This window comes from Thunnus thynnus, chromosome 7 (genome assembly GCF_963924715.1).
Source record: "Thunnus thynnus chromosome 7, fThuThy2.1, whole genome shotgun sequence".
Classification (NCBI taxonomy): domain Eukaryota; kingdom Metazoa; phylum Chordata; class Actinopteri; order Scombriformes; family Scombridae; genus Thunnus; species Thunnus thynnus.
The window spans coordinates 11,778,118-11,794,129 of NC_089523.1; the positions used below are offsets into that span (position 1 = coordinate 11,778,118).

Here is a 16,012-nt window from a genome sequence, read left to right on the forward strand (position 1 = left end):
ACAGTTATAAAATAAGATCTATTCAAATTGCCTGCTCTCTATTCTATGGGAAATCTCCAGCCATCACACAAGTGATTGAGTGTCCAGTGAGTTCAAATAACACAGAAATAAGCAGCACTTTAGCAGCTTATTTAATTCACAACAAAGTGGAGATAATGGCCTCTAGGGATCCCCAAAGACACTTCCGCATTTTAAGCGTGAGCAGAGTAAATTAACAAATGCACTCGCTCACTATAGCACCACTGGGAAGTGTTGCTTTATATCATTGCTCTCTCTTTAGTTCTCACTTTCTTCTCTCCCTGATGCTCCCTCTTTGTTTCCGTCGCTCCGTGGGAAAGTGTATTGTGGTGGTGACAACATCTTCACATAGTACAGAAGGAAGGAAATGGAGCGTAATGGGAAGCCCTTCTTAGTATTTCCTGTTACAGGTTGTAAGATCTCAGCGGAGATCAGTCACTGAGGTCAGTTATATCAGTTGTCATTAGTTACCCGGATGAACTGAGGAATTTCAGGAAGATTAACATAAGTCTGGTGAGATGTATTCATATAGCTGTCTGCCTCTTTGTGTGAGTGTGTCTATTTATTTATTTTACTTATCTAGTGATGGATTTCTCAGTGATGCCATTTTGAGGTGCACAAGTTAGGAAGGCCTCATATTTCTTACCATAAATAATGCATGAAATATGTAACTTTAAAATTCAATAACTGAGTTGTGCTTAATCCATTTAGAATGGCTTTTTTCATCACCACTTAAACAAGCTGTGACTTTAACGAAAACAAGCAGATGTGATGATAAAAACAAAATACTTGTATTTTTTGAATATTGTCTAGAAATATTGTCTACGAACAGCACTGTGTCACATTTTAATGAAAACTTGTGGTGAATTGTTTGATCTCAAATCAAAAATAAAGAAAAGTTTTGTTTTAAAGAACAAAATTGAGCTTTTGAGTGTATTGTCCTAATGTATAAAGGTGCATCAATCATCTGCAGACATAATCAAAGAGAACAATATCACATATGTATTCATTTTTGACCAGCTGCATGGCAACACGATGGGCCTTACCTCTCACACGAACATGGACACTCTGGGAGTCCATCTTGTTGGGCTGGACCATCACCTTGCAGTTGTACTCGCCAGCGTCCGACTGCTGCACGTTGCTGAGCTTCAGTGTGCCATTGTTCTCAAAGGCTCGCTGTCGATGGTTGAATGGGAGCAGTGCAGAGTTCTTGTACCACTTTATGGAGTAGTAAGGATAGCCGATCACACGGCAGTGAACAAAGGCATCCCGTCCGGCAATCGCTGTGATGTTTTTCATTGGACGGATGCTGGCACGGCCTAAAAAGTGACAGAGATTGAGAAAGGACATTTCACGGATATTGGAACTAACATCAAATCACAAGTGCAGTGCTTGAATTTTGCTGTTTTTGTGAATAAAACGATACATTTTAGACGCATTAGGATTTAAACAGGGCAAAGTTAACAGCTAATAAAACAGAGAGCATTTCTCTTCACAGCTTCACATGTGGTACCTGCCACCAAAATACTTAGATATGCATAGAAACTGTTGTTTAAAGCTTTTTGTTGTTTGTTTTACCACAGGATCTTCAGCTTAACTCTAAGTAGAAGGCGGTGAAATGACGAGCAGATTAAAGTGTGCTAACCATCTAAAGGAAAACAGTGTTTAAATAACACTGCGCTACTGATGCTTACAACTCGGCTCTTGCTGCTCACCCACATAATAGTAATACAGTCTGTATCTCATAAAATGGAAACAGAGTAATCACTTTAACATCTGATCGTGAAGAGTTGAATTGGCTGCTTGAGTAAACACGCGCAGACACACATGAACACTCACTCACACAAAAGCAAACCACAGATAAATTTATTCATGCAAACAGAAGAAATATATTTTCTTCTGGCTATTTACAAACCAGCCCATTTTGGAACCCAATATCCAGATACGCTTATGTGCCGCAAACCAGGATAATTCATTTGACCTAAAAATACAGGCATGTAGGAAAAGCAGAGCAATAATTTGGAGAGAAAAAGACGAGGCTACAATATTAAAAATTATACAAGGCGTAGTGAAAAGAAAACACACTTAAGAACACAAAAATGGAGGCAAAATCAATCAAAGGAGAACAACCTAAAAGTTAATATAAACGTGATTAAAGATTTAATATTAGATCTAGAAATTACTGAGCAAAAATGGCAGAGAAAAACAAAACATTAGAAAACAAATCATGAAAGCACACGAAAAAGCAACAAAATCCTATTAAAAAAAAACGTAATGCGGCTAATTTTCAGACCCCAACAACAATTAGCGCTTGTGTACTGCAAATGCCAGACAGCCAGCTGGACAGAGAGACAGAGACAGACACACAAACAGACAGACAGGTATGTGTATTGTTGTTCTTGGAGGAGCTGATTTGACAAGCACCTCTTACGTTTATTCGAGCCTGGTGGTACACGACCCCTGCCGAGTTGCTGCACGTGCACCGGTAGACCCCGCCGTCCTGCACCTGCGTGTGCGTGACATTGAGCTGGCTGACCACATGGCCCTCGTGGGTCTCGTAGTGGCCCAGGTGGTGGTGGCTGTCTTTGATGACGGGGTCATCGTCCAGCGACCAGGTGCACCTGGGAGGTGGCGTGCCCTTGACGTTGCAGACCAGGAAGACGGGCTCGTTGGGGTTCACCACCTTCTCGCTGAAGGAGGACAGGATCTTTGGAGTACCGTCTGTGGCGGGGGACAAAGTGGTAGGAGACAGGAATGCAGTGGTGAATACAACAGTAAGCAAACACGTCAGTGATTATCATCATATTGTATGTTTCAGAAAACAACTCACTCACAGTAAGTTTTAAAGTATATTATAGGTATAGAGACCAAACACCAACTGCTAAATATATCTTTATATACTCTGAATGACAGAAATATAAAAACTGTGAAGTGTCTGTGACTTTGGCAGTTAGGGCAGTGTGAACAGGTTGAATCATCTCAGTCAGAGACACGGAGAAAAGCCAAACTGAAAACAATTTCCAGGCCAGAAACTGCATGCGGCAGTGTCATCTCCACAGGATGAATGAGAAGGATTTCCCACCTATGATTAGAGCTAGAAAGTCATTTGAATAAATGATGAAATTGTCTTGTCCAGTGGATTGTTTTATTCTGAACTTGCAAAAATCTGTCTGCTCTTTGTTTTTGGTTTCTTTCAAACCTCCCACAACTTATTGTTGGAGAAGTGCTCCTCTCTATTCTGCAGATAAACAGTGTGCACTATGAGTTCTTATATAGCAGGATGATTAAAACACTCTTTTCTTGTTTCTCATGAATTGTGGTTGGGGATGTTCGTGGTTTCAGAGAAACACTAAATGTTTTCTTCCTTTATGGGAGCTGCTACTGGTCATCGTTGAACTAATAATGTATATAAAGTAGATATTTCTTGAGGTCAGAAAAATGGAAAAACACAGTGCATATAACAGTGAGACCGGAGGTCAGATCACAAAGTTTCTACTGAAAAAGCATATTATGTAATCACAATTGGTTCATTTGCTGTCAGGGAGAAATCTTGTCTTAAAAGCCTTTTTTGTAATATAATAATGAAGTCTCAACCCAGCGAAAGCAAAGGATAAATCTTGGGTTTGTGTGAAGACTTTGTCATTCTGTGCGTATATGTTTCATTGTGTATTTGTACATTGTGAGGCAGACCCACTATACTTCTATAGGTTTCATTATGAACAGTGATCCAGGAGCTTTCCTCCCAGACTGAGAGAGTGGTTGGCTTTTGAAATGTCTGTGTCTGCCTGCTGCTGCTCTCTGATAATCTAGGGCTGTTCCACATGATTATAGATGATCAATATCTTCTTTTTACAGCTCCTTGGCCACAGGAGACAGTTGCCTGAGCAACGCTGCCAAGGTAAGCTGTTGGAATCAAGAGTGTGTGTGCATGTATTCTTTTGTATGTGTTTGTGAAGTCTGGGATGATCATACTAATGGCGGCCTATAGCAGAGAGTCACAGCAGGATGTCATTAACACATAAGCCCTGTATTGATCCACGAGGCCTGAATCTGTTTCTGATAACTGATTATGTATAGTGCTATAGTGTGGCTTTTTGTCAGCATTTGTGTACATGGATACCTGTGTGCTGCACTGCTACAAATCACATCCACCTACTTTACCTTCAAGGATGACTTGCACAAAGTCCTGTGCGGACATTTTTCCCTTCCTGGCAAAGCACTGGTAGGCTCCGCCGTCACTCTTCGACATTCCCTCCATGATGAGGTTCTCCCGGTTGAGCCCAGTGAAACGGACATTGTTGCCAGGGTAGATGATCTCTCCGTTGCGGTACCATGACAGCTCATATTCGTCTGAGCCGCTCACGCTACAGGACAGAGACACCTTGCTACCCACGCTGCCTTTCACCTTCCGAGGGCTGACCACCACCTTCAAGGGCTCTGAGGACACAGAAAAATCAGACAAATGCTGTATATAAGAAACAGTCATAGTTTCTTTGTTTTGATGACATTAAGGCTGACAGGAAGACAGAGTACGAATGATACAAAAGAAAGTTCAGGTGTGATTTTACTAACATGGCTATATAGGATCTCCGGGTTAGAGCTGAAGTTAGTCATCCATTAATGGATTAGTTGGTTAGCAAAAAAATCTGCAAAATTGATCATTTATAGTTATTAAATAGTCATTTTGTGACCAAAAATGCCAAAAAAAACAGCACCATGGTTTACATATAGTAGTTACAATTTACCACAGCATGAGGTGTGAATGACCAGACAGATAATACAGAGGATCCCCTCCTTTTGATAAAAGACTTACGTTTGACATACAGGCGCCCCATGACCTCATCATTGCCATAACTGTTCCACACTTCACAAACGTAAGTCCCAGAGTCACTAGGCTGCATGTTCTCTATCAGCAACCCTGTGATGGTCTGGCGGAAGCGACTGTCGGGCTCCAAAGGGCTGTTGTCCTTGAGCCAGCGGTATTTGGGCATTGGGTAGCCTGAAGCCTTACAGGGCAGCTCCACCCGATGATTAATCATCACCTCTCGGTGGTCAAAGCCATCCAAGATGCTTGGCTCAGCATTGGTGGGGTCTGGAAGGAGCAGAGAATTTAGTGTTAATTAGTGGTGAGCGTTGCCAGGCACTTGACAGTATAATCCAATATTGATTCTTAGGGTCAAGATTCAGTCCTATATACAGTATATTTTGCTATGTGAGGGAGAGAAGAGAGAAACAGACTGTCTTTCTATCATTTCATTTTTTAATGTCCCTCACAACCAAATCAGAGAAGGCGCCATGGATTGGTCTTTTATATCCACCTGCCCATTATATGATAAATGATGATCATTTATCACTACTCACAATATAGAACAGCCTACATAGCAGTGTTTGTTTACTTGTTCCTGACTAGCACAAAGAAGGACTGCATAATTCATACAGTACATGTAGTTGACCGTAGAGCAGATCGTTCTGCATGACAGGATTGGATAGACTGTAAACTTGATCCTAACCCTCAACATGCCATTCTCTGGTCTTACTTATGCAACCTTGCAAATCAATCAAAGTTCTATAATTCACCCATAATTCATAAGGGACAACATTTTTATGGTTGATATCATTTTAGCTGGTGTAATTCATAATGTAGAGAGCACATTCTTCTGTCTTATTCAGTTTTACCAACTGAAAAGTGTAAGAATATGTAAGGATGATCTACAGCATTATTTCCAATACAAATATTTATTATTTACTGTACTATTTGTTCTATCGGTGATAGTATTAACTGTAAATGGTGCCAAAAACATTTTTTTTGGTATTGGCAATTAAATTGACTCCAGTTTGAATGCAGTACTGACCTGACACGATGAGACGCGCACTGTTGCTCTGGCGAGTCTCACCGGTGTAGCGGTGGCGTGTAGTGCAGCGATAGTTATTCAGCCCATCCTCAGGCAGGACGTCCAGAATATACAAGGCTCCCGTGGATGTGATGAGATATCTTTGTCCTGGAGCAGATAAGAAGAGAGAGTGGAAACACATAGAAGCCAACATTTGTTACATAGCATCAAAACAACTTTCACAGCATAAACAATTTATTCACTCCAGTACAACTGAAGGATTTCTTTCTCCATAGGGTGCTGGGGTAGGGCAAATCTGTAGAAGTTCAAAGTTTTTCTCTATTTTTACATGAGATAAGAAAGCATATTGGAGCAAAGTGAAAAATAATTTCACTTATCTCATATAAATAAACAATAACTACAAGAGATTTGGTGTGTAGTGAGACTAAACTCACAAATATTTGAACTTTACTGAGGTAAATATCTGTATCACCCATGTAACAGATCACAAAATATATTCATAATGTCAAACATACACAAATAGTATTTCTAAATTCAGAGCTGCGTATCAAATCTTTGATCTCTAACAGATCTTATTGTCTTGTCCTCAGTGGCGCCAGTGTCTCCTATAGAAAGCCAATCCCTCTTTGGCTGTCACAGCCAGTTCAGTATGTATATTATGTTAATTCTGCAGATCAAACCAGGCTGAGTGGGGTTGTCAACATCCATAAGGAAAGAAATCTTCCCATCCCATGGATGTCTACATTCCCATGGTAGCAGATTGATGTCAAAGCTGATTGAAAAAGCAATTTGATGATTGTCTTCTTTGTGCAGTGGTGGACATGCTAACACAGGAGGAGGGACAGCTTGGTAACAGCCACAGGTATAGGTGATGTTGATGGAAAGATATCATACACCAGTGTGACAAGGTTACAAGCCCACATCTACTAAACATGTCTCCCTTACTTATATGGTGCATAAATACAAAAATGTAAAGAGGAGCAACTAGCAAGCTACTAAAAAAAGGGCCAAAAACAACTTAGACAAAAACAAATTAAGGCTTTGTGTTTATTGTTATGGCTTATCAGGTTCAGGTTATTCATGTCCGTGGAAAGTTGTTTTTCATACTGTACAAAAATGAACAACAAATGGACGTCTAAAAATAAAACTGTACATCCAACTACTCAGAGTATATGCAGACACCTAATAGAAGAATATTTAGTAGAAGAGAGACCTGGATAAGTAGCACAAAAAACAATACTGACAAAAGTTTAATTCCCTGCTATTTTTGACTGCTAAGATTAGCAGAAATTTTCTCTGCATATTTGATTTTGATTGCACTCCGTGTCTGAAGGCAGTGATATCAGCGATTTATCCAACAGAACGAACTGAGGCTGTGTGGGAGCCCCTAAAGCAGATTAGCAGTGGGTAATTCATTTAAGTTGAACAAGGGGAGCAGAGGGTTTTCTTCAGATTTTTCCTTTTTTTATTAAAACAAAAGAGAAACAACCAAAAGAAAACAGAATATGTGGTCTCTGTTCGACAGGTGAGGTTGAGACAGAGATGCACTTCCTCCTACAATGTAAAATATTCAATGAGATAAAGAGCATTTACTTTAACAAGCTCAACTCTGTAACTTCAGATTTCAAAGAGCTTATTGACCTCTCAAAATTAAAAGCACTCATAGGAGAAAGAGACAGGGCATATCTTGCTGCCCATTATGTATCAACAGGCCACAACAGCACACATATACATTCACACACACACACACACACACACTAATACATGCATAAGACATACTGTATATATATAATTAATATATATTAATCTTACTGTTGTGTTAATGTTCATATTTTTTTTTTGTACTGTCCAAATATTTGGACAAATTGTATTTTGATGCTTTGGCAACGTTGTTCTTGAAGCCTTCATGCCAATAAAGCCCATTGAATTGAATCGTAAACATGTACGATGTGATTTTATGTTCATGATAACAAATGGCTAATCTGTAAAAAGACTGCCTGCTCTTTTTTTTCAGCCAAAATTTGCAAAAGTACTACAGAGTTAGGATATTTATATTCAACTGGTGCTGTTTTAATATTTATTGTTGTGAAAATCAAACTGGCCTTCCAAACAGACAATTCAAGATTGTATGAAAAATTCATGGGCAAGCAGGTGCAGAGGTTTCTCCTTTCTATATGGGTTAACAAATTAAAAGCCACCTCCCTTAGGTCACGTAACACCATCCCCTACAGATCAGAGCAGAAACTGTATGTCACACTATAATTGTAGTGTAGCCTCTACATTTCATGTTGCAGTGCTACAGTATGCTCCAGTGCTGTGTGAGGGTTCAGTGTTACCAGACAGAGTTGTATGAATAATGGCACAGTTCAAACCAATTAGCTGAAAAAATGCTAACGAGAAATACCCTAAATGTAGTTTTTTTTGTCAAACATTCAATTCTAGACTAATGTTAACATCAAACCACTACATGTTTTAATATTCCACTTGAGACTAATATGTATGAAAGAAGCAAAGCACGCTTAATATGCTTACATTTTATATGCATTTTTGAGGTTTATACATGCAAAAGAAAATAGACCTTGTGGGGTTAAGCAAGCAGGGGGAATACAGAGCGGGGCGGGAGAAGCAAAAAAAAAAAAAAAAAAAAAAAAATTTTGCACAGCTATTGTAAGCATTGACCTAGATAGAACCGACAACAGATTCCATGGATTTGATGTCCTGAAGGGGTTTCGCTGGTTTACATACAGGGCTGTTAGATGGGCAACCAGCAAGTGGAATCTATAAAGAGAGGGAGGGAGTGTGTATGTGTGTGTGTGTGTGTGTACGCGTGAGTGTGTGTGTGTGTGTGCGTGTGGAGATGCCGGCAGCCATGCATGCATGTCAGTGTGTGAGACGATTGGTGGGAGGAAATCTTCTCAAGAGGTTGAGGAGGCCAGATGCAAAAAAAAAAAAAAAATTGCATTACTGATGTTTGCTATCATCGCCTTTGCTTTTTAGCTACATTTTCATTCTGTACACAGCAGAGGCAGAGGTAATTTCAACATTTCATTTTATTTTTTTGTATTTAAGTAATTCTATAAATGCCTCTCACATTGTTAACACTGTACCATATGGCCGTGATCAGTTACAAAAAAGAAGGGGGGGGGGATCAAGAAACATTTAGCCAATAAACAGCAAAAAAAGTGAAAACTCTGAAAACTATATATTAACATATCAAACATTTCACACATCAAAAAATTCAGATATCTATTCTGTAGCTGTCCACTCCACACACTGCCGCTTTCCCTTTTTTCTCTCCTCCCTTCTGGCTTCTCCATTTTGATTCTGTACTGGTCCTCTGAAATCTCACTGTGGAATCCATCTTGAGTGAGACAAAATGGTATTTCACTCCAGCCGCTGTGAGCTGCTGCAATTTTCTCTTCAAGCACCTCTATGCTCCTGCAATGCCTTTTAAGACGTCAGAGCTCAGTTATTGTGTTATGACAGAATGAAGTGCAGGCAGAGGGGACGCTACAGTAGCAAGGGGATTCAAAATGAGAGCTATTGTACTGTATTGTATTGTATTTCTTCTTTCGCGATCCGCTCCCTTTAATTCCACTGCTTTGTCTTTAACTCGCTCACTGCATCAGCATTTAGGAGTAATTCCTGTTCACAAAGCCAGTATGTGAAGTGAAAAATTACGCCCCTTTAAATACACTAAATGTGAAAGGACTGTAAACGTGTAGTGTAGTCCAGTCCAGTATATAAACTGCTATGGATTAATTACAGCAGTAATTGAGGCCTCAGTTCCCAGATGTATTGAAATCCTCTGGACAGAGATTTCTGTGTTATTGTCAGAAAGTGGAGCCCTTCTCTCTGTTCATTCACAGGCGCTGCTACTGTAAAGTGAAAAAGTGCTCCACTCCACCAGACACACTTTATCTAATCATCCCCACTTTGCCAGAGACAGAATCTAATACGAACAGCGGGCTCTCACTCTCAGCAGGCTAAATAAGCCTCGACGTACAGATGAGCTAGTGTCACAGCATCCTCACTGCCAACAGATGCACTGAAGTCACTGTGATTTAAATGGGAGCCCAGTTGGTCACATCTTAGCTGACAATTTGCAACTCAGTGACTAGAATGAATTAGTGATAAAATGCCAACATCTTCATTCCAATCTGCCATGTAAAATCAACATCTGCAGTCCAGCGCGGCTGCAAGTGCTTCACATTTCTCACAAATATAATACTTATGTTATTATTATTTATACTTCATTTAGAGATGGAAATTAGCTAGTGGCTAAATCTGGTACTCTTCTCTGTATGTGAGATCAAGGTTTTTTTCTGTACATGGCCCCTGACAAACAAATGTCATAGATTAAACTTAACTAACACAACTAAACAACTAAACTTATTTTTTAGCATCATAAGCTACCTGAAAAAGATGACTTTGTGGCATTCAGCCTTTTCAGCATAATGAATCTGAAAATGGTTCAAAAATTCTTTAAAAACGTGTATATTATAGAAATTAAAATATGCTTAGAACTAGTGATATACCAAACCTGTTAAGCTCTTGATTTTCTTAAAATTAAAACAAAATTTGTAGTCAACATGCTAATATTACATATACATTATCAGTGAAAGGTTTTGACACACTTTCTCATTCAAGAGAATGGGAAGGTGTGTCCAAACTGAGTGGAAATGCACATTTAGTCATTGTACAAAGAATAATTTATCTAGGATATTTACTAATGAAGTAGGTCCTGTCTTTATTAATTTACAATATTGCAAATGTGAAAGTGGAACAAGGAAAAGTGTATTCTGTTAATGCTTAGTTTCTGTTTGTGATGGGTTCTCACTCTGTTTAAGTGGTCAGTTTATCCATTTATCACGGGAAGCAACCTCAATATTACAAAATAAACCATAGACTGTAAAAAATATTGGACGTAGCCATCATGACGTCACCCTTTGGTTTGTGGACTCCCATTTTGAAGCCTCAAGTTTGCATTTTGACTGTTGCCATCTTGGATTTTTGGAGCCAGAAGTGACCATATTTGGACAAGAGGGTGGAGCTGCTCCTAACGCCAGCTGCTAGCTTGGTTAACATGGTGCATTTACAGTCCATGGTTAGCTGTGATAATGCTAATGCTAATTTTCGCTAGCGAAAAACAGGCTTAAAACCATTAAAACAAAATGTACTTACTGGAAAAACTGAACATTCGAATCCTTAGAGAGTCTTTTAGTGCAACCAAACACTGAACAAGACTTTTTTAGGTGACCATACACACTAAAATAGCAAAAGTTATGGCTACCTATACTCTGTGAATCTGGGGTTACGTCATGGTTACGTTCCCTAACCAACGTTGTTGCTGTGTTAGCACCTGTCACTCAAAGCAGCCATGCCCTTAATTATGTATGTTTTAAGCCTTAATAAAAATTTAAACAGGTGAGTTATATATATATATAAAAAAAATTCATCTCCCACACAGTTGTCATGAAAGGGGAAATTAGCTATCGAGACCAAAACCATTTTGTACCAGGCTGTAAACATGTTTATTTCTGCTATAAGTTGGGTATTTTAACATGGGGGTCTATGATGATTGAATCACCTTTAGAGCCAGCCTCAAGTGGCCATTTGAGGAACTGCAGTTTTTGTTACTTCCATGTTGGCTTCATTTTTCAGCCTTGGAGGTTGCAGCTTGCACTAAAAACAGTATGCAACACTATATGTCAGTACACTTTGAATGTAATAGGGTAAAAATGTTATGTATAGACTGTAGTCTCTTCTATAAAGGGTGAGTCGGTGAGTCAGTGTTGTTATTGCTTAAAGAGGATGGTGGGACTGCATCTACAGTGCACTGTGAGTCAGACAGTGAAGAGGGACCCAGTTCTAGTCAGGTCAGCGGAGACAGAGAGATGATAAATGGGCTTATGAATGTTCTAGGTCTGTGTGGTAACTTCTCTGGCCCACTTCAACTCTCCTGAGTCAGTTCAGTTATTATATTGAAATTAAAAACAGATAGCTGCTATCATAGGTCTTCTGTACACTGCATCTTTTGAGAAAATGAACCACCTATCCAAATGTTTTTCAGCTAAAACACGATTAAAATGATACTGTAGGTGTGCTGTTAACCTGGATGAATTCAGCATTTACTGTTTTTAACATTGCAGAGATTGCAATACAATCCTATGCTGCTGCAAAAAAAAAAAACATTTAAGAGGAAGCACTGCCTTGACTCCTGTGGTGGTAATGTCAGAGGAGTGAGCAGTGTGTTCTCAGACTAATTTCTGCATGCTCAGAGTCGGGGGTACGTTGCATCGTGAAACAGGGCACGGGGGGCCTCACGTTGGATCACAGCTCTAATCTGAGCTGATTGAGGTCAGATCGCAGGACTGAACTCTCCACCGCAGGGCTCCTCAGTGCTGCATGGCTACATGCAGAGAAATTGAAATGAGTACTATGACTATTCTGCGGACCAAACCAAGAAATATCTATTGCTGATCTACTGTAACTTTCTATCTACATTACCATATATAATCATAACTGCATTCATGCACTGTTAAAATATATTACACATAACTGAAGCTTAAGCCTGACAGTGAACTGTAAGTGTCTTACTGTAGACCATGGGGTGAATGCAGACACTGTCTCTCTCCTGGATGTATTTAATTAAAATGATGACTCTGAAATCTATAAAATACATGCTAATTCTCAAACTACTGCAACACTCTTTATATGGAAATACCTGTATGTAAGTCAATCTTGAATGTAATCTTTTGTTGTTACAGTAATCTGCAACACTAACATGTACTGTAGGTTTGCTGCTGGCTCCTCTCTGTGTCACACTTCATGTTTGTGCCACATATTTGAAAGTTCAAAAACAACTTTCTGAATGCATCACATTATTTTTTGACTGCCCTCCTATTCTGACTACTGCATAACACATCTGAGACATTGACCATGAGAAGATGGGATTCCAAATAAGCTTTTTGACTATCAAGTAGGTAAATTACAGCAGTGGTTAGCTAGTTCACTACAGCAGCATAATGTGGTAGATCAGGAGTGGGCTGCTGAGTTGCCCACTGCAGTAGAAGAAATGAATTAGGACTCTGGAGATGCAGTGTGTAGTAGTGCACCCTTAGAAAAGTGCTAAATGTAAGTAGTATTAGACCAACGTCAACAGGATCAAGAAATCCGTTCATGATTGAATCTTCTTGTAAAATTAAATAGTATGTCCTCAGTGCTGTTCTTTGTTCTTCTTGAATTTCTTCATGAATTTGCAGTGTAAAATATAAAACTGTATAGGGGTGCACCACTTCAGGGCTTCCAAAATTGATGCATTTAATCCCACACATGTAGGTATGGGTCATTTATTTGCATGCCTTCGCCAGCTTTGTTTGCATCACAGCCAAATAATTTATAAAACAATATATAAAATATAAAGTAATGATATAAAATAATCATGAAAAACCATGTGTGCAGTGTCTTGAGGCAGGAATCAGAAGAAAAAAATAATACTTCTACATCATATAGCTTATGAGTTAGGAATTAAAGTAATTGTTTTTTAGTGCCATCAACTAGCCTTCAAGATTTTATTTTTAAGAGTGCTGACCCAAAACTATCCAATTCTGGTTGTGTTTTTGAGCATCAAATTGTTTTGAGACAGCAAAGGAAAAATCCCAACCAAAACAGCGCAGTGAAGACTAAGATTGGAACATAAATATCGCAGATTTGCTTGCAAAAACTCCAAGCTAATGCTATTAAAACCGAGTCAATTCAAAAAGCTTTCAGCACCTGTAAAAGTCACCTATAAAAATCTCTTTCTCTCAATGCACCTGCTGTATGAATAGATTTTAGGAATACAAGTAAATGACAGAGCTGCCATTGAAGCCCCAGTGAAGAAGGCATCTTTGGTTCAGTGAAAGTTTTGGCATCAGAGCTGGAATGCTAAGAGACTCTCTGTCTCTTATTCACCCTCAAAAACCTCTGTGTTCCTGTTTGGCTCATTCTACTTCCTCTCCTGCTTCGTCTCTCTCTCCTGCTCGCTTTCTCTCTCTCTCTCTCCGTCTCTCTCTGTGTCCTGAATGCTTAAACAGTGGTTGGCTCTGTCAGAACACTGCAATGAAATCCTGCAGTGTCAAACGCCCACATCCAGTAAACACCTTCCTTTACCTACAAGTTCATCCCAAAGCTGTATTTCACCTTTGATAAACACTTAGTTGAATACCATAAAAGCCTTTTGAATATTGAAATTACTAGATGTCATACCGCATAATGCATTCAATTTAGGGGGAAAACAGACAAAAATAATTTAAAATAATCTCATAGCAATAAAAATAAGGCTTCAATGAGCGAAGGAATTACATATGTCAAAAAAGACAAAGATAAAAGGGGTGGGTGAATAAAACCAATACCAATAACTTGCATCTTCTGTATGTAAAGATACGCTTTGGATTCTAGGGATAGGGAAATGCAAATATTGAAGGCCCTTTAGATCGATAAGAGAGAATAAAAGACTGTTTTCATTGTGTTTTATATTTCCCTTAAATCATGCTTGTGTGTTTTAAGTGTGTTTGACTTCCATAAACTAACCATTCACTCATCTGATGACTAAGAGTCACTGGAGTGTCAACAATGAATGTGAATTAAAGTGTGATGATGTGTTGTCGTTGCTTCACAACATTTTATGGTTTTACAGCTACAAGAAAACATCACCTAAGGCGTTAAATCTTTGGATCCATCACTTAATCTGTTAAAATAACATTCAAATGCCAGTTAGGCAATTAAATATTTTTCTTTAATTTTTTTTTTCAACTGCATTTCTGAACAGTAATCCGCTATGAGAAAGGCAGACAGAGTGAAATGCAGTGACTGGTCGTGTTATATCACCACAGTTTTAAATTAAAAATGGGTTTTCATTTATCATAAATAATTTGTGCGTTGTAATCCATGCAAAAAATGTCCAACTGCCATGAGATGAACAATTCATATTTAATAAACAACTGAACAAGTGAAGGATGTCTTCTTAATAAATCATGGGACCCCCCTATTTCACGGTATTTGCTTGCTCCTGGTACTGGTCAGATTTGCTACATTAGAGTAACAGGACTGACAGCAGATTTGGGAAATGTAAATACATTTAGTCATGTGTGATGACAGCTAAAACATTAAAAATATTGATTTGGTACATTTGGTACGTTTTATGTCTATTAGAAGTTGAATAAACATATTTTGGGACACTGCTGAATGGATTAGTTTTAAATAAATGCACTGTGATGTAACAGAAATTGGATATTACTGCAGGAATTGTAACATAATTTGAAGCATTCTGAATACAGTTTTTGTAAATATTTTCCCACACGACTGAACATTAAAATTTGTGAAAGGAAAGTAAACTGAGGGATGACTCAGAAGACAGCCCTGCAATGCATGTTGCCAATAACAACACTACGTCGACATGGAGTACACAGCAACGGGCAACATAGAGGTTTTCTTTTGTTTTTCAGGGATGTGAAACAACAATATGTTACAATGATGGAGTTGAAGGAAGAGAAGCACTGCACCTGTGTGTGGAGAAGGTTTATGTCGTGATGGGAGAGCACCCTTATACAAGAGCGCAAGGCGAGAAGATTCATTTTACATAAATGTATAGTAGCTTGCTGAGTCTGGCTGCAGGCACACACACACACACACACACACACACACACATACACACATATATCACAAAAACTGCAGAAAAGGAGTGTCAGGTCTCCAAGGTTAAAGAGTCTGGGGGTAGCTGATGTCTTTGATGAGGTTAGCAATCCAGTAATCTCTGCTGAAGCCCAGAGCCATTAAATAGCATGTTGCTAAGCAGGTCTGTGCATTGAAGAACATCAGGACAGCAGCATCGAAACAACAACTACACACAGTACAGAGCGATTTTTTTTTTTAGTAAGGCAACTTGGATAGATGTGATGTTATCAGGTCACAAAAACAACAACCACTAGTCCAAACCAGACATATTCAGTTCACTGCCCCCCCAAAAATGTTATGTACTCTGACCTGCTTCCACATGTTTTTTTCCTCAAAGATGTTCATGTTAAGTGTTAAGCAGTCAACACAGTGGCAGCCTCAATACTATTTCTCTCCCATTTAACATGGCTACTTATTTTTTTGTG

The 16,012-nt window shown here is 38.9% G+C and overlaps 1 protein-coding gene and 1 long non-coding RNA gene across 6 annotated transcripts in view; one reads left to right on the forward strand and one right to left on the reverse strand.

The window, feature by feature from the left end:
- Positions 1-16,012, reverse strand: part of dscamb (Down syndrome cell adhesion molecule b) — a 134,216-nt gene that overhangs the window by 38,757 nt on the left and 79,447 nt on the right. For 4 of the 5 annotated variants that reach the window (XM_067594382.1, XM_067594383.1, XM_067594384.1 and 1 more), the window contains exons 4-8: positions 5,871-6,017; positions 4,832-5,110; positions 4,180-4,455; positions 2,443-2,739; positions 1,065-1,337 (exon numbers count right to left, since the gene is read on the reverse strand). In XM_067594382.1, the coding sequence (XP_067450483.1) occupies positions 1,065-1,337; positions 2,443-2,739; positions 4,180-4,455; positions 4,832-5,110; positions 5,871-6,017 (1,272 nt within the window). Of the gene's footprint in view, positions 1-1,064; positions 1,338-2,442; positions 2,740-4,179; positions 4,456-4,831; positions 5,111-5,870; positions 6,018-16,012 lie in introns of those variants that run through there. The other variant, XM_067594386.1, reaches the window with a different exon arrangement.
- On the forward strand, positions 2,653-4,271 carry LOC137185879 (uncharacterized). Its single transcript, XR_010928926.1, has 3 exons — positions 2,653-2,792; positions 3,874-3,916; positions 4,187-4,271. It is a non-coding gene; the product is annotated as an uncharacterized lncRNA (long non-coding RNA).